General features: G+C 40.4%; 1 protein-coding gene across 1 annotated transcript in view; it reads left to right on the top strand.

Moving 5' to 3' along the window:
* The first annotated feature begins 6,111 nt into the window (after positions 1-6,111).
* The window catches only part of UPF1 (UPF1 RNA helicase and ATPase), a 30,027-nt gene continuing 11,791 nt past the window's right edge, over positions 6,112-24,347 (top strand). The window contains exons 1-15 of the mRNA XM_032782770.2: positions 6,112-6,458; positions 13,906-14,048; positions 15,060-15,149; positions 16,084-16,251; positions 17,358-17,538; positions 18,496-18,657; positions 19,464-19,548; positions 19,733-19,831; positions 20,345-20,453; positions 21,580-21,739; positions 21,892-22,010; positions 22,373-22,537; positions 22,820-22,934; positions 23,493-23,636; positions 24,133-24,342. Of these exons, the coding sequence (XP_032638661.1) occupies positions 6,240-6,458; positions 13,906-14,048; positions 15,060-15,149; positions 16,084-16,251; positions 17,358-17,538; positions 18,496-18,657; positions 19,464-19,548; positions 19,733-19,831; positions 20,345-20,453; positions 21,580-21,739; positions 21,892-22,010; positions 22,373-22,537; positions 22,820-22,934; positions 23,493-23,636; positions 24,133-24,342 (2,169 nt within the window). The 5' untranslated portion in view covers positions 6,112-6,239. The remainder of the gene's footprint in view (positions 6,459-13,905; positions 14,049-15,059; positions 15,150-16,083; positions 16,252-17,357; positions 17,539-18,495; positions 18,658-19,463; positions 19,549-19,732; positions 19,832-20,344; positions 20,454-21,579; positions 21,740-21,891; positions 22,011-22,372; positions 22,538-22,819; positions 22,935-23,492; positions 23,637-24,132; positions 24,343-24,347) is intronic.

Here is a 24,347-nt window from a genome sequence, read left to right as displayed (position 1 = left end):
AGGAACATAGCCACACAAGCAAATTAAAAGAATGTGAGGTTCATATCTTTGGCATCAATATCATTTTCTATAACTTCAGTTACACAGCTGAGCACTGTCCACCAATAATTTATCATTAGAAAATGAGAGACAACAGTTACTTCTGATGGGACAGATGTAAACATAGGTCTGAAAAGGAGAGTTGAATGATATAGGCCAGTCTGAAATTCAGTCATTTTGCATTAACAAAATGATCCATCTCAAATGTCTCAAGGCAACCCACACCCTCACTTCTCCCTCTGCAGCAGCTCTTTCTTTGAGAACTCTCCCTTATAAATAGACGACCTCCCCTGATGTTCATTCAGGTGAACATGGACATGTGCTTTGCATGATAATTCTGTGGTTCCCCTCACCCTGGGTTGTTTGATCCCAGATAAAATTGCTTGGATTCTTTGGCTGTCATTTCAAACAAGCTGTTTTGTTGTGATTTTTCACATTCATGTCTATTGGCTCTAACATTTCACGTTATGGTGACACTTCCTGACACTGTCTCCACGGCTTGGAGTTTTCAGAGACCAATCAGCTTCTTCCTTTTCATAACAGTTTGTTTTCTCTGAATGGGGGATGTTATCAAATCCCAGCATTCATGTGTCTTTGGAGTGAAATGTGTCAAGGGAAATCATGTGGCAAAGCTGGCTATTCTGACAGTGACTTGAGTTATTTGCACTAACTAACAGATGAACTGTTGTATATGTCACTTGTATAGCTACAATTAGCAGATACCTTTATAATAACCTGTTTGGGTAGACAGTGGGGATCCATAAAAAAATTAAACCATCTTGCACATTGAAGCATGCAATTAGAAAACATAAAACATCCTTTGCAAAAAGAAATCCATCCATGTCTGCTTCCTGCACAGCTCCGTACTACTGAGCACTGCATATAAAACCTAGCTGGCAATAATGGGAGAGAATAATGACTTCGACAAAAATTGTGCTCTAACTTTCCAGAGCTTTACTTTCCTTAATTTAGCAATGAAGACTAAAGATTCAGTGAGTGGCCATGCACAAGCACAGAATTTAAAGTTAAACTTACTGTTAACAGTGCCATCGATTGAAGTGTGGCTCACAGGACAAATGTAGCCATGGAAATTCTGTGATGCAGCTCACAGACATATAGTAGTGCAGTCCAGAGAGAGTACAGGTCCCAGCATGAATGCTCTGTGGTTTGGGTGATATTGCCAAACTGTTCTATTGCTGAAATCATAATCTATAGTCTTCACTGGCCACATCTTCACGTTCACTAAAAGAGCAATGGCAGTCTCCTCTATTTTACACAATTCAGGTGTGGCCATCAGGCTCTTGGTTAATTAACAGATTGATTTGGGTGAGCCTTGTCTACACATGTCAAAGTGAGCAAAAGGTACCCGAATACCCGGCTCACTGTTATTTGGGCACTGGAGAGACTGAACCAACTTTGAAGGGGTGGGGTACTGGAGCAACTTCCTTTGCAGCCCTCCCATTTCAGCACCTTAGACAGCAGCCTGATTTTGCAGGAGGACATAGCCAACATTGGTGCTCCCAGTTCAGAAGCTGAACCAGCTGCAAAATTCACCATAGGCTCTCTTGTGCCAGCGGTGTTGTTTACACTTTCAAAATGACCTGTTAAAGTCCATGTTTATCTTCCATTTCATGTAGGATATGGGAGGGCGAGGGAATCAAGACATCCATCAGCAATGATCCAATCCTTTGGCTCTGTTCCCAGAACTCAGACATTGATGATGCCGTAAAACAGCCAAAGGACGGAAGGGCATTTTGGGTGATGAAACCAAATGAGCAGCCCACTTGACTTCCTAATTTTCCTCTCCAGCATTGCCACAACAAATAGCTTTGAAGCTGAAGTAGGATTTACTGTTCTTTCACAATTGTGCTGTTGTATGAGCTCTGGGAACAAACTGGGTGTTTGTGGATGCACTGATTTGGCTTCCTCCGACCCCCATGCTTTGTAAGCCAGAGTTCTGAAGAATTGCTCCCTCTTTCAGCTTCACTCTACTATCACCCTTCAGGGAATCACAAGAAATTGATCATTCAGACTATCCTGTAACACTGGACAACTGAACTGAGAATGAGCCTAATTTGTACCGACCTTAGTCCATGAATCTGGAAGCCTGTAGTCAGTGTCATTTTAAACTTTCCTGCTTCAGAAGTCACAGCTTCCCAGAAGAGAGGGCAAACAACTTCTCTCCAAAATTAAAAGGAAGGTCTACAGAAAAATGAAGGTTACTGGTTTGCAAATAGGATGCAAAATCTTTCAAAACCTCTAGGGCACCAAGTGATTCTGGCCTGGGTTGACAATAAACTCATCATAATTGCTATAATCCAATGTAATATGGTGTTTAATTTTGATGGATAATATCAAAGTTCATTTTAAAACATTTTTTTCTTCAATTTTTATCAATTTATATTTTCATGGTTGTGCAAAATTATGGGTTTTAAGCATTTTTATTTAAATTTCACAGTTTCAGGAAATTATAGGGGGTGTCACACAATAATTACTTAATGATAGGAGATGTGGAGATTTAAACAGCTTAAGGTTTATAATTGTTAAAACACAAATTGCCAACATAATGCAAAAATATACAAAGTAAATATCCCTAGATCCAACTCTAATAAGTTCTCAAGCAGCATTTCTCTTAATTTGCCTATCTGTAAATTTTTATTATTGATGGAAATATTTTTTGGTGGTGTGTGTGTATGTGTGTGGTGAAACTGATGTTTACCAACATTTACTGATAAAAAGCTAATCCTTCCAAACTTAGCTCTGTAAATGGAGTTGTTAGTCTCGAGTTCTTAGTGGCACAGTTTCTATACTGTAAAATCACTGCCACAATTATTCCCTTTATTGGCAATCTCAGAAGAAAAGACAATACTCTCAGTTTTAAATGGGCTCCCTCCAGAACACAGCTGAGATATATTACTGGGAAACAGTATGGGAGAAGCATGCCTGTTGTGGATAAACAGGGTTTAAGTTTTCCGTGCTGTTTGGACTGTTGCCATTCACCAGAATAAAATTCATGATTTTTCTTTCACAAGGGGGTTCTATGTGGTGGGCAAACTCCTTGGGATAAGTCTAGACTTTGAGTCGGAGGGAGTATGATTTTTACTCTCAGCTCTAAACTGCCTGAGAAATGTTTGTTAGTTTTGTTTACCCACTTGTCAACAGCCTCCACTATCTCCAGGCCCATATACACCCACTATTACCCATGATGTATTCACAAGCACTTCTTTCATGAAAATCCATGGAAGCCTATGACTGTCCAGAGCTCCATGACTGACACGGGGCCCGGAGGAGTCTCGGACCCAGATAATTGTCTTTCTGCTGTTCCTGACACATAGAGCAAGCCTGATTTATTCCTCTCCTCTGTAGAATGGGGAAGTTGTAAACTACAGAGAAGTACTGTAAGTTTCTGGCAGTTCCCTTTCCCAATAACTCTCCAGTCATAGCACATGGAACAGAAAGTACCTTGAAAGTCCAAGGTCATGAAAACCTGATGATGTCATTTTAACATCCTTCTCCATGGAAGACTAGACATAGTGAGGCTAGTAAAACAGGAGAAGCTGTCTTTGAGACGTGAAGGACTGAAAATAACTCTGGTCCTGATTTTATACTTTACACACAAGCACTTGGCGCTCGAATGTGTGTGTGCTGGGTTACTGCTGAACTGTGGAAACTCCATGAAATGACTTAACTTGGTGCCATATTACAGTGTAACAGCAGGGACTGTGGTCATTTATTGCCACAATCAGTTTTCCATACTGTCTCTTACGGTTAGTGGCTCATTTGACTAACTTATCTTAGTCGTCTGGCTCTATTTTCACAAGAAGGGACTCTCCTGAATGACTGGCAGGGTAAAAACTCATCGCTACTACCCCTCATTATTAAAAAAGTCAGAGTGGCACAGTAGTGAGAAGGAATACTAGATAGATAAAAGTCATAACAAGCAAGTCCTTTTCAATCTTAGGTTCTAAATCACTTCTGTGACTCAGTGGAATCTTCCATCCTATAGCCAGGCCAGCCCTTAGAAATCATAATGGCTTGATCAAACTGGACCAACGGGCAGATCTTTTAGCCTCAAACAGCTGGATTTGTTGGTTCAGGAAAACATATATATATAAATATTTGTGATTCCAGACCTGGAAAATCATCCTACCAAGTAGGAGAGCAAGACAAAGAATTGCCACAGTGCAGTACAAATGTCGGTGGGCTGACTCAAGTGATTCTGAATGTGGATAGTTTAAAGATAAACCCACAGTGTATCCTGCTTCCTCACAGAGGCTTAGAACTTTAAAGGTGACATCAAACAAGCCATGTGGGGAAATACTGGCCTTCCCAACCACTGTACTTGCTTTTCTATGTTTGAGTGGTGCGTGATATTTCAAAGAGAGAAGGAGCGATTTGTCAGTCTCCATCAATGTGAATATTTCTTCAAGATCTGATGGACAGCAGCTAACCTGGGCATAGGCTTCCTCCTACACCGAATCTAGGACCAACATAAAAGTTAGATGTAGAAGGAAACATAGTCCACTTTCAGCAGCTGTGAATACAAGTTTCGGGGGAGGGGAGAAAAGGTTTAAAGTCTGCAGCTTTACATGTCTGTTTTGCCACAACTGACCTTAGAAAAATTCCTAATTTTGTGCTGGTAAAAAATGATGGGAGCACTAGAAACCAAAATCCTCTATATATTCATCTCACCTATGCCACAAATCTAATGTGCCTCAGTCTTGACATGGAAGCGCCATTTCTAATGATGAGCAGCGATTTCAATCTCCACAGCCCATTCAATTACTAGCACCCCCGTGCAACTGTCAGCCAAAGTTCCAATTAGTATAAATCATTAATAATAATAAATAATAATAATACTTAACACTTTTCTATCATCTTCTGAATATCTCACAGTGCTTTAAAACACTGGTTAATACTCACACCTTCCTGTGATATGCATATTTGTATTCCTGGTATACAGATGGGAAATTGAGGTCGACAGAGGGAAAAAGAATCCAGGGTCCTGCTTCCCATACTCTTGTTTAACGACTATGTCACATAGCCTTTGATCTGGGAATGGCACTCAAGAGTCCTGACTCGAAGTACCTTGCTTTAACCACATCACAAATTACAGAGGTGGCTTTTCAGATGTAAACAAGCATCCCTAAGGGCATGGGGGCAACTAAGTAGCTGACATGACATGAAATTACCTGGGCCATGGTTGGAGTCAAACTGGTGACAGGAAGGTGAAAAAGCCCCCTATATTAGTAGTTCTCAAACTTTTAAACTGGTGATCCCTTTCGCATAGGAAGCCTCTGAGCATGACTCCCCCCCTTGTAAATTAAAAACATTTGTTTATATATTTAACACCATTGTAAATGCTGGAGGCAAAGTGGGGTTTTATGTGACTGACAGCTCACGACCCCCCATGTAATAACCTCACGACCCCCTGAGGGGTCCCCCAACCCCCAGTTTGAGACCCTTGCCCTACATGAACCAAAGGCAGCAGAGATTTCTGCTCTGATAATGAAGAGCTTCCCCCCATCTCAGCCTCCTGTGGGGAGGGGACAGCTATAGACCTTCCTCCCCCATGGGGTGGGTTGGTGTGTGTGTGTGTGGGGGGGGGCAGCCTGAGACCGCCACCCACCCAGAGGGGGCAATTAGAGACCTCTCCCTCCCTCCAAGGGGGGCAATCAGAGATCATCTCCACCGTGGGGGCAGGGAGAGACCTCCCACCTCCCCCCATGGGGGCAGCAAGAGACCTCCCCATCCCCTGCCCATGGGGGCAGGGAGAGACCGCCTCGTCCTCCCCACCACTACCGGAAGGGGGGGGCAGCGAGAGGTTCACACCGCTCTGAGGGGCGTGGCCTACGGTCATGGCCTAGCTCAGGCCCCACCCCCGCGCCTTTCCCTCCCCGCCCAGGTGTGCGTGCGTACGTACGTCACGGCTCCACGCGTACGGGGCGCACCGCGTCGCCGCCACCGTGCGTTCCGCGTCACCCTGGCCTGGCGCGCGGCTGCGGCGCCGGCCTGTTCCGCTCCTAGCGCCTCAGGATCGGTCCCGCTGCGGCTCGAGCCAGTTGATTCGGCTGCGTCCGGCCAAGGCGACGGTTACTTCGTCGGTGTCCGGCTCGTCGCGCGGCCTATCCAGGGATTCGCGTAGCGTCGCGAGGCGAGGCCCCGCCGGCCGGAGGGGGGGCCCGCTCCTCGCCGCCGCCATGAGCGTGGAGGCGTACGGCCCCAGCTCGCAGACTCTCACCTTCCTGGACACCGAGGAGGCCGAGCTGCTCGGCGCCGACACCCAGGGCTCCGAGTTCGAGTTCACCGACTTCACCCTCCCCAGCCAGACCCAGACCCCGCCCGGGCCCGGACACGGGGGCCCGGGGCAGGGCCCGCCGGGCCCGGGGCAGGGGCCGCTCGGACAGATCGAGGCACAGGTGGGTCCGCGCTGTGGGTGGCCTGGGCGGCGGCTTCCCCCCGCCGTGGGGGCAGGCCGGGCAGACTGCGCTCGCGGGGCACCCGCTCGGCTCCAGAGCTTGGCCCCGCCTTGCCCGGGGCTGGGGGGTTCCCCCGTGCGAAGCCAGCGCAGCGCATCCCGGGTGGGCAGGTGGCGCCCAGGAAAGGAGCCCTCCGCCTCGCGGCCCGGCGTGGGGCGGTTGCTCTCCACCTCGGCGTGAAAGCCTTGTGCGCCCGTCGCCCAGCACTGCTGCCGGCCCAGCCCAGGGGCGCCGCACTTGGGGGCTGCAAAGGTCTGGGGGCGGGGGCAGCGCTGGAGCCTGAGCCCTTTTCACGTGGCGGGTAAGGGAAAAACCTGGGAAAGTGTCCGATTTCACGGTTGCATCGTGAAGAATTCGTGGCTTCCTGCGGTAGCTAAGCGTGGTTCTGGGGAGCACTTGGCCGAACCCTATTTAGCTTTTGCTGCTTAGGTCACAGGATTTTTCACTGTTTTCCATATCACTTTCCAGATTTGAAATTTATTTTTGAGGAAACAAATTCTGAAAAACGGTTTTTGTTTCTAAACTGTTTTTTTCCTTATTATCCATCTTTTCCAACTGCATTGTTGCTAAGCTGGTTTGTTGTGGGCTTGCCTGTATGTATGTGCCTGTCACAACCTGGGATTGAAGTTCAGAGACCTTTACAATATAATAGGCAAAATAGAAAATATTTGTAGGGAAATGTGATAGCAGCTAATATACCACTGAGCATTAACCTTGTGTAGTGTCTTTATGGATATTGAAAAAGAAGGGAAACCAGGATTTTCTTGGAAAATGTAGTGAAAGAAAAGAGGAAGTTAGTGGGATACATGTACAGGATGAAATACTATAATTGAGGGTAACATAAATTTAGATTTTATGACTCTGTGTGTGGCAAAAAATTTATATTGCTGTTTTTAAAAAATCTGAAGCTTCATAATTTGCAATAATATTTAAAAAGATCACAGAATATGTAGATTAATCAACTGCATAGACGAGGAAATACCTGTATAATCCCAATACCAACAATGAGATGTTTGTAAACAATGTACAGGTTAAAATGCAAATTCAAAGGTGAATTGAAGTGCTGTTAAAATAAATTTAAGATCCCAATTCAAGAATATTGTGCGCACTTTCATTTCTCCCTTTATTTATGAAGACTTATATTCAGAGTTTTGGTCTCTCCTACAATTGACAGCTGCCTAAGGCAGAATTGGGGATGCAACTCCCTGAGCTGTTTTAGGTGTTCTGGATGCGTTCTGTTGTCAGAGAAACCCAGACTCCTGAACTCAAGTCATGGTGGTTAAAAGGATTCTCAGTTCATGTTTATTGGTCACTTTACTCATGCACTTTGATATAAAATCTTAGCAAAAACCCAGGTTTCATATATCTAGACAGAGGACTTATTTTTGCAGAAGATAAATAAGAGGGGAAACAATTAACAACATTGCAGTTTTTCTTGTTTCACTCAGTTACCATCTTATCTGCATGCTGTTTGTATAGAATCTTCTACATGTATAGAAATAATCACACATCCTACAAGAGAGAGCCATACTAATATCATATGTTGTCCTCCCAAAAGTCTTTAGAAGTCTTTTGTAAGTTTCTAAATAAATTATACTTTGTAGTTCTATCAGATCTGGGTAATATTCCCCTCAGATTTTTTTGATTAGGAGTCTTACAGATGCTAAAATTCCCTGACTGAGGATTAATACCAAATGCAGTTTCCTTTAAACATGTGATTAGAAAAGAAAACAAATGTAGAAGTTAAAACCTATGTACAGTATGTTTAGATACTGACAGATAAAATCTGTAGCTATCCTGTGGAAAAACTTGTTTTTATATCTCTTTTAACAAGCTGCTGAAACAATGTCTTTGAGAAGTTTTTACAAGCTGTAATATTTTTCTTGATACTCATTTTGCCTTTAAATACTTGTTTCACAGCTTGATTTTTTTAGATGTTGTATAGGCAGTGTTCCTTTTGAACTGTAATATAGCAGGAACGATCGATCTCCTTAGTTTTCCTAATCTTGTTAGGTAGCTGTCCAGTCCTGTACATTTTAGCAGACTCAACTTGTGATCATATAGATTGAGGTCTTTCCCAAAGGCTTCTGGGAAATATTTTTCTGCCTCAAGTAGATATATAAATTTGTAATCTGCCTGTGCAAGAGAAGTAACAAAAAATATAATTTAGTGGGCCTGAAAGTTGATCACTTCTAAGTATTTTTTCACTTCATTAAATCCAGTTTAATCTTATTTTTAAATACATGCACATTGTTTACTTGCTATGGAGTAGTGTTCAAAGTCTCCCTAACTCCTAGGTGTCAGGAGGTGAGAGAGAGAGTTAAATATGTTTCCTTTACTCTCCTAACAAAGTATAGGCAATTGATTCTGCTCTCCATCATGACTTTCTTCCTCTAATGTATGTTAAACCATGAATTTGAGTGCTTGTTGAAGTTGGTTGTTGTCCCACCACTGACAAAAGGTGTAAGGGATCAGCAGTGTGAAAGTCATGGCCATACTATTTCTTCTTGCCAAAAGTCAGCTGATTCAGCCATCCACCTGTAGCTTGTACATAACTGGCCTTTTTAGATGCACTATGATGTTTCTGATCTTGTCACTGTAGCTTCGATTTGCTGTCTTACCCCTGTTGTTTCTTACAACTTGTTTGTTGTCCCTTTCCCCACTCTTAACAGCATTCTCTAAACTAGCATTTAAAACTTGTAATGTTGGCATATGTAAGTTAATACTTACTAACAAGTTTTTGAAGGTTTGTGTAGACAAGGCATACTCTCTCTCTCATGTGCTAAACTGATTGAGTGACCACATCTGGAAAGGAAGGAAGGATGGTCCAGTGGTTAGAGCTCTAGCCTAAGACATGGGAGATTTGGGTTCAATTTTCTGCTTTACCAGACTTCCTTTGTGACCTGGGGCAAATCAGTTAGCATCTGTGTCAGTTCCCAATCTGTAAAATGGGGATAATAGTTCTGTCTTACCTCACCTCTCAGGGATGTTTTGAGGATAAACATTAAAGATTGAGGTCTTCCGGTACTATATTAATGGGGGCCATGTAAGCACCTAGAGTAGAACAGTAATGTGCTTTGTCTACACTAATTTTTAAAATATGTAAACATGTTTTTATGAACATCAGACCTTATAATATGCTAGGTAGACAAAGCCCAGCTGTCCTAAGACTTGTACATCTTACTGAGAAACCATGGTTTGACGACTGCTATCTGTTTTGTGATCCTCATTTTCTGTATCATGTTAAACTTAGATGGTGTGCTGTTTGGGGTTCTCTGTTTTGGTAAGGCCTAGCACATTTCTGGATGCTTGAAAAATAAATACTTGTGATGGGACAGTATGCTGTCTTGTCCTGGGGACAACAACCGTGTAGTGGTGGAATGGGTATTGGGCCCACCACATAGCTCCATGGCCTGAAATGAACCCTGTTTATGTGAATACTGGAAGAGTTCCATATACTTGTTTAAGTCATTAGTGTTTATCCCACTGTACCTACCTTATAAGTGGAAAGGCAATAAGTGGATACATTTATGCCTATGTATAGATCAGGGGATTGCCAGACAGTGGGTTTTTTTTTCCCCCCTTCAGAAGTGTAGAATGGCACTTCCATAATATTGTTACCACTGACTTGAGAAGTAATCATGTATTCAGAAGAAGCCTCTATTCAAAGAATCCTTCAGCTACTTTACCCAACCAGAATAGTGCTGCTCTGTAATTTTGTCTCCTGAGTCTGATAAAGTGTTGCTGATCAGTTTTGCAAGGGAAGAGAACAAAAATTTTGAAGGACAGACCAACTCTTTTGTGGTGTCAGTATTTTTATTGGCTAAGCCCCTGTCTTTCAAAATTTTATTACTAGGGTGATAAATTCATTTTTTAAGATAAACACAAGACTTCTTTAATAAACAATTTGTGCCAGATCATTAACAGTATGTATATAGGCTAAAGTTACAAGAAGGTTTTAAAACAATAGTTGAATCACTTCCTTATTACTTGCCTGCCAAGCCCTGAGTCTAGGCTACTGTTTGTACCTAGCAACAGGTGTCATCACGCACACCTAAAGTTGTGAAAGGATGGAAGCTCTATGTGATATCTTGGGTGTAGCTGACAGTCAATTGTTGTGGTTAGTTGTTGCAGGAGTACGGCACAACTCTGCTCTTAGCTGATGAAATACTTTTAATTTCACTGTCCTTTAAAATGAAAACCTGTACAGTTCGACAGAAGCTAATTATCCACTTTGACGTCTAAATTTATATAAGCATCCAAACAGTTTGATTACAGACAAGGCAATTGACAAGTTTAATATATAATTGCTTTTTGAATTTAGGCCATTTACATTCAAAGTGCACTTGTATGTGCTCAGTATTTGTACTGTACTGTATTTGAAGATCTGAATGCTCTTTTTGTCATGTTTCATGACCAGTTAATGATATTTTAGTTACAAAATTGCACTATATATTTAAGGAAGTTACCAGTTATCATCTTTCTATGTCTTCCAGGGGACTGTTGTTCAGTCATTTAGCTGATGAAGTTTGGATTTGTCTTTCTTTGGAGTCAGTCCAACATGATGATGTTGGGTATTGCAATCCCTGTGGCCATTGGGATTCTTCTTTGCTCTCTGAACCTTTATTCCTCATATAGCAGCACTCTTTAAGCCCCTGGGCTGACTACAAATCATTTTTAAATAAAAGCAATACTTTTGAGGAGGTAGTTACACTAAATATTCATACTTTTAGGTTGTCTGAAGGTGGTTGGCCCTGTGCCTTGTACCACACCTGATACATTTTTAGCTTGCAAGTGTTAGTCCATTCTAATTTGTATTTTGTAAATTAGAATTTACTTGCTTTTGAGAATAACTCTGGAATTGGGTATTAATTAACGATGAGGTACTTGGATATCTAGATGAGAGGCAATGAAGCAGATTTATTTTGTTCTAATTTAATGTAGCTTTTGCAATACTTCTGGAAAAAACTAACACTACTTCACTGAGATGTGTAGCGTTTAGACAGCACTTCATCTCTTAATATGAACCCTAGAAAGAATATGCCTCCGTTACTCCTTGGTCTTGCTTTTTCTCAAACTGCAGAGAGGTTTATTCAGAAAATCCTTGAGTTTATTAATGGGGACAACAAAAGTCTGAAGAAACTTAGAAATAAGGTCAGAAGCCAGCATTTTTTGGATTTCATTTTTTTAAGATTTACCATCTTGTCATGAGGATAGCAGTAACAAGTTTCTCTGTGGAAATGCAGATTTCATTGTCTAAGAGAACTAAAGAAATCATTTGAAGGTGAAAGTAGATATCAAGAATAGACTTTGCATAAAATGTCTGACTCAGTAAACACATTAAATTAATATCCAAACTGTGGGCCTCACACTCACCAAATCTTAAGCATTAAACTTCCCTTTACTATGACATTCAGAGGCAAATATTTCTCATGCATTTGCCTGATCCAGTCTAATTAACCTAATCCTCATAGAAGAATTTAATTATATCATATGTCCCTTGAGAGTGTCTTTCTTCTGTGGAGTAACTTTAGCCAATAACACTGTTCCAACATGTTATGTTGACTAAGCCTATGCTAATCAATATGCTCAGGTTGTGGTGTTTGTTTTCATAGAATCATATATCAGCATTAGAAGGTACCTCTGGAGGTCATCTAGTCCAACCCCCTGCTCAAAGCAGGACCAATCCCCAGACAGAGTTTTACCCCAGTTCCCTAAATGGCCCCCTCAAGGATTAAACTCACAACCTTGGGTTTAGCAGGCCAATGCTCAAACCACATACCTGAAAGTGGATTTGGGATTAAGCAGCATTCCTCTTTGTGTTATTCCTTGTCTGCCTGCAGGGTGGTCTTTCTTACAGGATAAGAGGTCAGATATGTGGGTGGAGTGGACAGAGCTTTTCGGGACATTCATCTTGGCTTTTTCTTTTGAAGCCAATGTATTACCTGAGCCAGTTTGCATGAGTGTTATGACAAGCTAATTATTTATCTGCTTTTAAACGTTATAATTGACACTGGAATTAAACTAGAGCACCTATAACTCTATGTGACAATGGCTGCTTTAATCTGATACATTGAGTCAGATTCTTTTCTTGATGACCTTCATTACTAGTAACAGAAGCACCCAAACCTGAAGCACTACAGAGATGCTGGGAGAAGTGGTAATTCAGCTACTGCATTCTAAGTATCGGTGAAAGTGTGATAATTTTATTGCGTACATTTTCTTTGTGTTTATGTCCAGTGTCTGAGGAGCTAATGTAAGCGTAAAAGGGACAAAATGTATTTGTAGCATGCATAAGGTTGAGATTTGGAGCATTAAGTTTGCTGACACACATCCCGAGTCAGTGTTGCAGAACTGCACGGTAGTGGTGAATAGTGCTCCATTAGTGAAGGGGTAGAGCAGTCCTGTCATCACTCTTGTTGTACAGGCTTTGTTGTTCTGGATCTTTGAAATCATGTTTCTCTGAAACTTGGCAGACAGGCGAGGCTCTCTGTTCAGACTGAGTCTTGCATAGTTTGTCTTGGATTTTTTTATAGTGATAAAAAGCCATTATTTGGGTTTTGAATTGGAAGAATCATGAAATAGTTAAAACAAGCTTGAAAAATGTCTTATGTATAGTAATTTTCATACCAGATCTAATATGCACAGTATTTTGTGATGCAGCATGTTATATCGCTAATATTACTGCATTTGTGCATTAAGTACTTTTTGTTAAAGAGCATCAGACACACTCATGGAGAGCTTTGAATGATAATCTGCTTAGAAACCAATTTTTGCTTAAATCTATTTTCTGTACTTCTCTCATTTTTTAACTAGACTTAAAAAAATAGGTTATTTTTGTTTAAGAATTCATTTACTCATTGATGTCCTCGAGTAATGGAATCAATAATTTTGATGTGCCAGACAAAAGATTATGGCCTTGTGGTCCAGGAACAGCAGAAATAGATGCAGGGGGAGGACCTAGACAAATAAAGATCCTATTTTCAGGTAAATATCCTTAGGAAACTATGGGGGATGAGAAAAAACATATTTGACGCCTGTATAATTGTTTGAGCATAATTTGTGATTTGATTAAATTCTGACTATGGGCAGAACAGCAGCCAATCTATATTCTTAAAATTTCCATATATATTTTATTGGATTATTCTAGCATCTCACATATAGACTCATATCAGTCAATTCTTGTTTTGTTACCACTGTATACTCCAGTATTATCTTTTCTTACAACTACTTTTCTCTCCAAATTAGACCCTTTCAAAAACTTGTTGTATTATCATAAGCACATGTGAAGTAGATTAGTGCCCCAACTCCAGCCTTTCTGGCATGGGGTATAATTTATAACTGGGGCATTAACTATGTAACTTAAATCATCAAATTTCTTTTTTAGGTTAATGGTCCTGATGGGATCCTCCAAAATGGTGCAGTGGATGATAATGTAGCTAAAACCAGTCAACTGCTTGCAGAATTAAACTTTGAAGAAGATGAAGAAGATACCTATTACACCAAGGATCTTCCTGTGCATGCTTGCAGGTAGTCTGAGATCTGCATGAACTTCAGAGGGAGCCTCAGTTAGGCTTAAGTAATCACACTGAAAACTATAAATCTTAATGACAGTGTATACCCAATAAATATCAAAAAGACATCGGAATTGGTGTAAATATGTAAGATGTAAATATATCCTGTTTCACTGTAGCCAAACTTAAAAATTAATAAGTTTGAGCCATTTTGTATGCATTTTAGTGAAGTACTTCCTTCGTACCCAACATAAATAACCTTCTTTCTGTCTCTAAATGAAGCTGCAGTCCATTGGTTAAGCACAGGGATGGAAATAGGATTTTAGCTTTAATCCCAACTCTGCTGTTGATTTGTAATCTTTGGGAAACTGACAGATTAAGTCCAATTGCTTGTCTGTAAAGTAGGGATATTTATCCAGTTTTCAGGGGTGTTGAGGACTAATTTAATGGTTGTAAAATGTTCTGAAGGCCTTGGGTGGGAGGTACTCTATGGAAGTGACCAACTGAAGTCTTGAGTCCTGTTAGTAAATATGCAAATGCTCAGTTAGCATACAAGCAGCAGGTACATAGCTTAACCTATGTACTGACAGTACCAGTCCACTGCAGTTTCTGCATATTGTAACACAGTGTCATAGCAAGGAATAGTGCCCTCTGGCGAGGCACTATATACATAATACATGAGGCAAAGAGCCCTTTAATATAAATTCAGCTGCTAAAATATTTATCACAATTAAAACTGGGAGATGTTTGATCTCAAAATGAGAATTTAGTTAGTGCAACTTGGATGGAAGTGACTGAGGCTGATTTGGTGGTTTAAAGGCGGAATTGCAGAGCATTGCAAAGATTCTGTCAAAATGAAAATTAAGAGTATGGAATAATAGTTTAGCCCATCTCACACCATTTCCCCAGTGCCACCTAGTTGCCAGTTTCAGTTTGTCTATAGTACAGTTAATGGTTTGTGCATTTTTAATTGTACATTCCCGTAAAAGTTACCTGATTATTTTTACTTTTCTCTCTTTGATTTTAGTTACTGTGGCATCCATGACCCAGCTTGTGTGGTTTACTGTAATACCAGCAAGAAGTGGTTCTGTAATGGGCGTGGAAATACATCTGGCAGGTAAGTGACTAAATGATGGAAATGGCAATAATATATTCTGTTGAGAAAACAAATTAGGTTTCTGATGCAGCCTACTTCATTTTCTCATGTGATTGTTGACTCCAAAAGAAGGTTGGCTTTTAAAAATCCACTTGAGTTTTTAACATGCACAGTTAACCTTTTTTAAAAAAAGTTTGCTCTGTGGATCTGCATGTGAGCTTTTAGCTTCCTTCCCCACCCAATCTTCCCATTATCAGCAGCACATACCAATGAAACCATCACCCCTTCAAAGTCAGTGACTTAGGAGAGTTGTCTGAGTGAAGCTAGCAATAGTAGACAAATGACCAATGAAACTAAATGAACTTTGTTTCCTCTCCTTGCTGTTGCTCAGCAGCATCCATAATTGCTGCTCTTGCCCTGCAGTTGACCGGAACGAAGCCCCAGACACTTCACGAGTAATTTTTTTAAAAATGTGTATTTTCCCTGGGAGCCAAGTCATTCCTTCACATCTATCCAAGGGCTTCTCTGCACTTATGGCTCTGCAGCGGAGCCTACACCGGGAGAAGTTCTCCTGTCAGTGTAGGTACTCCACCTCCCTGAGAGGCGGTAGCTATGTCAATAGGAGAAGCTCTTCTGTTGACATAGCACTGTTTACACCAGGGGTTAGGTCAGTGTAATTATGTCACTCAGGCGTGTGGATTTTCCACACCCCTCAGCAACATAGTTATACTGACATAAATTCCTAGTGTAGACCAAACCCCAGGTCAGCTGAGTGAAGTGCTAGTGGTTAACTTCTTCTGTTGGCGAAAATAGCAAGTATTTGTAGCAGACGTTCTTCGTGTTTAGTGCTAACTGAGCTGTTCTGTTGTCTTAAATTAGGATTAAAACTGAGTCCAGTGGCCAGAATTGTTTTCTGCATTAACTGTGTATGAACTTTTGTGTTTTCTGGTTTTAGCCACATTGTAAATCATCTCGTCAGAGCAAAATGTAAAGAGGTGACTCTTCACAAAGATGGTCCTTTGGGAGAGACTGTCTTGGAGTGTTATAATTGTGGATGTCGTAATGTGTTCCTCCTTGGCTTCATTCCAGCTAAGGCTGACTCGGTAGTCGTATTATTATGCAGGTGAGAGAATCTCTTTTTTGGGGGAGTTCAAATAACGGCTAAAGCAGAGTAGAATTTGATGGGATAGCCACATGTATTTCTAAAGGGTAATACTTCAAGTTTTCACGTAATACACCTCTACCCCAATATAACACGACCTGATATAACATGAATTCGGATATAACGCGGTAACGCAATGCTTGTGGGGGCGGGAGGGCAGGGCTGTGCACTCTGGTGGATCAAAGCAAGTTCGATATAATGTAGTTTTCCCTATAACATGGTAAGATTTTTTTGGCTCCCGAGGAGAGGATTATATCAACAATTCAGTACAGTACACCTCTACCTCATCAGGCATTTTGTGGGTGAGTGCTTAGGCTTTGTGTATTAAATAACATTTTCCAAGGCATACTGGAATATGCCTATGCCTCTTATTCTGGAAAATCATCCTAGTTTTATGAAGGGAATCTCAGGCAATAGTCTTTCCTTTTATTAAACACATTAAACTTTTGAATAATTTTATGTCAGATATACCAAAGTAACACTTCCAGTTGAAAGCTGACACATGAACCTCTAACTAGAGTGTTGTACCGTGGTTCAGACTAACAAGACTTCTCTCGACCCATAAGATTACAGCTGTTCAAGAACAGAGTAATCTTGTATTAAACTGAAAATGGTCCTGTAACAGAACATAGTCATGAAATCATGGTCTCTATGTCTGATAAATGCTACAGCTTGCTATTTATCTGGCAGTAGAAGATCCATTTCTATGCTAAGCTTCTATTCTGTTGTTTAATTATGTAATGGCATATTAGAAATAGTCCTCTGTTTCTGTTCTGTATGCCATCCTGATGAACAGTAGCTGAATGAGAGGCACACACTCTTAGGCACTTGCTACTTTAGATGCTAGGATTGTCAGTGGTGCAATATCATTCATGAATATTTTGAGAGCACTTATCTCCATGATACCATAGTGGCAAGTGTAGCACCTAATCATAGTGGACTCTTGGCCCAATTTAATTTTTGAAAATATTGAAAGATTTGACTTCAAAAGCAAACTTCACATGGGTAAACTTGTTTTTACACTTGTCTTATTTAATAAATTCATTATCAATATCTTGATTGTGCAGGCAACCGTGTGCCAGTCAGAGCAGTTTAAAGGATATTAATTGGGACAGCTCACAGTGGCAACCTCTTATCCAAGACCGTTGTTTCCTTTCCTGGCTGGTAAAGATTCCTTCTGAACAGGAGCAGTTGAGAGCACGTCAGATTACAGCTCAACAAATTAACAAACTGGAAGAACTCTGGAAAGTATGTGCCACTCTAAATTAGAAAAGTGTCGCCAAATATTAAAAATTCTGGGTATTTAATCAGGATGGAAGAGACCTCATTATTAATCATTTGTGTTATGCCATAGGTTTACACAACATTTTATTTTCATGCAGACATGTTCCCTACACCGACTTTACCATCCAAAGTCTTGACAAACTGGACATTGGATAGCAGTTCATGAGAGTGAAGGTTTTGGAGATTACTAATCAGATTGAAGAAAGGATCGTTTGGTTAATAATGGATAATGCTATGGATTCTGAATTTTTGTTAGCATTCTGCATTTTTGAGTAGATCACAAAATTCCAACATGCTCTTATCATTTAACTTTGAAAAGACACTGCCATTTTAAACTCTATCTGTAAAACCAGATTTCCTTACATGTATTAACACATTAGATTAAAGTTCCGTTCTACTCCAAACAATGATTAAATACAAACATCCGAGTACGGAGATGCCAATCTGCTCTTGGTATTCAGTCTTATCTAACTTCATTGACAAACTTTTACATCTAATAGCAGTTCAGAGACAACCCAACTAAGTGTGAGCAACTTTAATGAGTTTGCACAGTTTTAATTGAGGCCAGAATTTTGCCTCGGTGATTTATTATTGATAGTGGCGTCTGCCCCAGAGAACACAACTTAACTTTCATGTCCAAGTCCAAGCTTGCAGGGATAACAGTTTAAAAAAAAAATTGAAAAAAAAAACCCACAACCCAAAGCTGATCAAAGGTCAGAAGATGGTAAATAAGGAACCCTGTGATGCTGTTTAGTCACTTTTTAGAAGACTGAATTTTTAGTCTGAAACAATTTTTAAAATTTACTTTACTCTCCCTGTAGTGTTTACTACTCTTATCTCAGCTTTGACAATGAAAGTTTGGTCAGCTTGATGTTCTGGATCTCATGCCTTAGAACTTAATGTACCGTTTCCCAATTCTAGGAAAATCCATCTGCAACCCTTGAAGACTTGGAAAAACCTGGTGTTGATGAAGAACCACAGCATGTCTTACTTAGATATGAGGATGCTTATCAATACCAAAATATTTTTGGCCCTCTAGTCAAGCTTGAAGCAGATTATGACAAGAAACTCAAGGAGTCCCAGGTAGTGTGATTGAAACAATGAAAGATGCTTATTATTTAGTTATACTTAAGCAGTTCAAATTGATAACATGAAACACCTGACTCCTAACAATAGAAAAGAGGACTTAAGTGAAATAAATGTAAGGCTCTTTACTACAGTAGCAACTGTCACCATTATCATTACCTGTACCATGAGAGGTAGATGGAAAATGATCACAGAATTGAAAGAGATTGGAGGCGGGGGGAGTGACAGAAAGCAACAGTGGTGGTGCTACTGGGTTTTGAAACATGTCTGAATCCTTAGTCTCTCCTTCCTTTTTTGAGAGAGAATCTCCTCCTTAGTCTTTAGAGAATGTGATTCTGTGGAGGACATCCCAACTTTGAGAGAACTGTTACCAGTTTCACTGGCATTCTGTTGGGTCATCTCCTCCATGGAACCACACTTGCCTATCTGCCAGTTTTGGATTTCTCAGATGGGCTCCCAGCGGAACTTAGGGTGTCGTATGGGGGCACATAAACACCTGGCATATGTGATTAGTGCACACGCTTATGTACAGTGCCTGAAATTCAACATCTTTGGGGCCAAAAGCAGCATTCTTGAAGAAACTGTAAAGAAATTGGAGATGATGGCTCAGTACCTCAATGGTGCCAGTTGCTGGTAAGTAATTCAGTTTTGTAGAAATACAGTTGTTATGCAAATGGTGTAAACTCTCTAAGTGTTTGTAAATATTTGGCTGTTGTGAGCATTATAGAAAAGGAGGATAGTCAAGAAATGTCTCTGGTACAATTCTTTTAGAAAGTAAAAGATGCCTTTTCTTTACAACTTAGACCCAAGATAACATCACAGTGAGATGGGACCTGGGCTTGAACAAGAAGAGAATTGCTTACTTCACTTTGCCAAAGACTGACTCAGGTAATGATGTCTAAGGTATATCTTCTTAGATTGTTTTGAGCTAGGTGTGTCGTAACCAGTAATTGCATACAGTCTGATGATCTGGCTTGGGGCACAGAACAGTTTTATAACTCTTATTTTTATTGGAGGGTTGATTTACCAGTACAGACTTCAAAAATAACTGCTTGAATGTTCTTCTGTTTAGATATGCGTCTTATGCAGGGAGACGAAATCTGCCTGAGATATAAAGGAGACCTGGCCCCTTTGTGGAAAGGAATTGGTCATGTTATTAAAGTTCCTGATAGTATCCTTTACTTTTTTCCAGAGATGCAGATCATTTCACTGACACAGCTGCACTGTGACTTGAGTAGTTAATCAGTTTAATCTCAGGGACAGGGAGATTGAGGCAGTTCTTCAGAGGAAAATGGAGTTGCTTCCATCCCAATGTAATTCTTTCACTCGTGCATGTAAAGTACTTGTTATCTTGGGCAGGTTGCTTAGCTTCTGTGTGCCTCAATTCCCCATCTGTACAATGTGGTGGTAGCACAGTCCTTCCTCACAGGAGGGTTGTGTGGATAAATACATTAGGCTGTGAAGTGCTCAAACACTGCAATAATGGGGGTCCATAGAAGTACCTGAGATGATCTGTTGACAATAGACAGAAAAAGAGAGAAAGGAAATTAACTTTTAAACTGCTTTAATCACTGTCCAGCTGATGCCCAGGGATCTGCTTATATTTCCACTTTCCAATACTTTTAAAGTGGAAAAATAAATTCCAAATTTATAAGATAAATTACTACTTAACAAGGCTCTGCAGATTATGGTGATGAGATAGCTATTGAGTTGAGGAGCAGTGTTGGAGCACCTGTGGAGGTTACTCATAACTTCCAAGTGGATTTTGTGTGGAAGTCCACTTCATTTGACAGGTACGTAAATTTACTGGCATTCAGAAAGCAGTTTAGAGTCCAGCAGGTGTTTGACATAATTGAACTCCAGGAAAAAGTGTTTGATTTGAATTTTTACTGGGGAGGAAGTACTTCTGTATCTGTTCCATGAAATTCACCTCCAGAGAGAAAATGATGTGCACATATCAAAATTGGGAGCATATAGATCCTTTGCTTCAGAGATAATTATTTTCTTTCTCCATATGCTGTTTAGAACTTGATCTGATCTCAAAAGCATCATTGAACTCCTCATTTGTGTACCTCATTCTGAGTGCACATTGATTTGTATCATGAATATTATTAACATAAAAGAAAGGAGACACAAACCTTTCCTCAAATTTTATCTTTTCTGGTTATCCTCTAGAGCTTCAGTCCATTTTGGATATGACTTCACTATAAGTGAAGGTGTGCTTGTAGCATGAATAGGCATACCCATGCTAGCTTTAATCTAGGTAGCTCTGGTAAAATAATAGTGAAGATGTGGTGTCACTGGCTTTAGTGCAGGCTAGCAACCTGAGTATCTACCTAGGGTTCCTTTCGGCTAGCCTATTCTACAAACACACCTTCGCTTTGCAGTGAAATCACGTAACAGTTCAGTAGCATGTAAGTATCCAGCTTTGTCTCTAAAACCTTAACAGCTGAAAACATCAATGAAATCTGAACTGCAGTCTTTGAAGTTAGTAATCATTGGGACACTAAAGTCTCCAGACTTTTATTTACAGAGTTCTGTGAGCCATGTGAGGCTGCTCCAAAACAAACCTGTATAACTCAACTCTTCCTCAAAGCCTGCAGGGTGTGTGGAAAGTAATCTTGACTATCTGTAGTGGTGTTTGCCTTCCTTGGAGTTCTCCTCCTTTGGGAACACACTATGGTTCATTTGCACGTGAACAGTATCTAAGAACATATGGAGCTCAGTGTTTGCTTGCAGAATGACAGAAGGCTAACTCTGTTTGCCAGGCTGAAAGTGCTTTGTCTTCTCCCCAACCTGCTTATTAAGCTAATGGGGTTTTGAGTTTGTTGTGTCTTGTACCTAATTCACCTCCACATTACAGAGTTTGTGGATGAATACATTCAGTTCATGTTTTGTGATCTGTGTTTTCACTTGCAGAATGCAGAGTGCTTTAAAAACGTTTGCCGTGGATGAAACTTCAGTGTCTGGCTACATCTACCACAAATTGTTAGGTCATGAGGTAGAAGATGTGATTATTAAATGCCAGCTGCCAAAGCGTTTTACAGCGCAAGGACTTCCTGACCTCAATCATTCTCAGGTAATCCTATCTTTTTTCTCTTGTCAGCCATAATTTCATAAAGGATTTACATACGAGGATTATAGACTTGAGTGAAAAAATATATAATAACCTAACTATGCTTACCTACATTAAGTACAAATGATATGCTAAAATAGCAAAACTTTTTTCAGGTTTATGCTGTAAAGACTGTCTTGCAGCGTCCTCTGAGCCTTATCCAAGGTCCCCCTGGTACAGGAAAAACTGTGACATCAGCCACTATTGTCTACCATTTAGCTAGGCAGGGCAATGGGTAAGAAATTTTAACTGATAACTGAATATTTTTATATATGTTGAAGCTGTGTGATACCTTAAGCACTTATTCTATATTGATAAATAGAAATTATATTCTATGGCTATTAAAGTATATACTTAAAATACAATGCTGTCTTGCTGCAGTTGGAACACTTCTTCCAGAAGTGTGCCACTCCTGAAAAACTTTCAAAATGCTGAATTTGAAGAAAAAAAAAAAAATGAACAGCTTATCTTTAGGATATATTCAGATTTTGAATGATTCTGATCTTGGCTTGATTAGCTTTTTTCCTCTAGGAAAGTTTTTTATAATTCCTCATCACTTGTGTTGACATCAGTTTTTTCTTCTGTTTAATTTTTAAGGCCTGTGTTAGTTTGTGCCCCAAGTAACATAGCTGTGGATCAGCTCACTGAGAAGATCCATCAGACAGGGCTAAAAGTCGTTCGTCTATGTGCTAAAAGCCGCGAGGCAATTGATTCTCCTGTATCTTTCCTGGCTTTGCACAACCAGATTAGAAACATGGATAGGTAAGAAGTTGTCCAAGAAAAATGTCTTGGGGGCTTGGTGTTGCAGTAGGTTATCACGTGAGAATGGCAAAATGCATTCTATTTAGTGCAGTGATTGGGGTAAGCCATGACTTAATAAATAATGTGAGTTCAGTTGTTCCTTGTGAACTGCCAAAAAAATAAAATGCACTGCACAACTGCCATTCTGCTCAAGGGAGCCCTAGAACCCCAAATATCAGGAGTTTTACACTGGAATTTTAAGAAGAAAACATGATTGTTTTGACAAATTCCTTTGCTGTGTAGTATGCCTGAGCTTCAGAAACTGCAGCAGCTGAAAGATGAAACTGGAGAATTGTCATCTGCTGATGAGAAACGCTATCGTGCACTGAAACGAACAGCAGAGCGTGAATTACTTATGGTACAGACTCCTTTTCTCTTTGTTAGGACTAGTCATTTTTTTGCAGACTAGTGAAGGTTGGATAAGTAAATGTTAAAAACTGTTGTGTTCTTTGGAGCAGGGTCACAACCATTTACATGTGTTTGTAATATAGGCATAATCACAGGTTGTAAACAAATTGTTAAGTAATGTCCCTCTTTAAATAGCTGCCTCTTTTCAACCCTGAAGTGGCTACACTTCACTGGTAGGTGGAGATCTGTGTATCATTTGTAAACCACTTGGAAATTTTCAGGTTTGTAGATTTCAAGGCCTTAAGGGACCATTGTGATCATCTAGGTTGATCTTCTGTCTAGCACAGGCCATAGAACTTCCCCCAAAGAAAATTCCTAGAGCAGATCTTCTAGACACTTCTAAACACTGCCTTGATCTAAAAATTGCCAATGAAGTACTAAAAAAGCTTGCATGTTTTCCATATAAAAATATTATCTATTGATATACAACTTGGTCAGTATTTACTAGCATGTCCTTTTATAACTGAGTGTGCTGGTGCTGAAATACATGTTTTTGTCTGTTTATCAGAATGCAGATGTTATTTGCTGCACGTGTGTGGGAGCAGGTGACCCAAGACTTGCAAAAATGCAGTTTCGTTCCATTTTAATTGATGAAAGCACACAGGCTACTGAACCAGAGTGTATGGTGCCAGTTGTTCTGGGAGCCAAACAGGTATGAAGGGCTGATCTAAAAAATACTGGAACTCGTAAACAGATACAAACAGATCTAATTGCTACTTATAATTCACAGAAAATGATTGATGCAGTTTTTCCTGTTTGTGCTCCTATGGGAGTGAAAACTCCTCATTTTCTGGGTAGACAATTCTCTATTGCAGGTCCAAACAACTTGTTTTGTGTGACAGCAATAAAATTGTCTTCTTTCCAAAGTGCAATCTTTGTTTCAGTGTGATCGACATGTTAAGGTCTGACTGGAGACTTCACCTCTGGATGACTCTAAGGGGCTACAAGGTCTCCTGTTTGTTACTGGATATAAAGCATATATGAAACTCATCAGCATTCTTGCTGAGTAATATGCTATAAATTCAGTCTGACTTGAAATCAGTCTGTTCTAGTATTGCATCAGCTAGGACATCTGCGTGAGAGCTTAAGGTGTCTATACTATGTAGTTAGTGTTGAATGTTTCTTTTTCTTTTTTTTTTTGTATACAGCTGATCCTTGTTGGTGATCACTGCCAGCTTGGTCCTGTCGTGATGTGTAAAAAAGCTGCGAAGGCAGGCCTGTCTCAATCCCTTTTTGAGAGGCTTGTGGTGTTGGGTATCCGTCCAATTCGCCTGCAAGTGCAGTATCGTATGCACCCTGCACTTAGTGCTTTTCCGTCCAACATCTTCTATGAGGGGTCACTCCAGAATGGTGTTACGGCAGG

Source organism: Chelonoidis abingdonii, chromosome 11 (genome assembly GCF_003597395.2).
Source record: "Chelonoidis abingdonii isolate Lonesome George chromosome 11, CheloAbing_2.0, whole genome shotgun sequence".
NCBI classification, from domain to species: Eukaryota; Metazoa; Chordata; order Testudines; family Testudinidae; genus Chelonoidis; species Chelonoidis abingdonii.
Note: the sequence above shows the minus strand (reverse complement) of the source record. Positions and strands in the feature narration are given on the sequence as shown.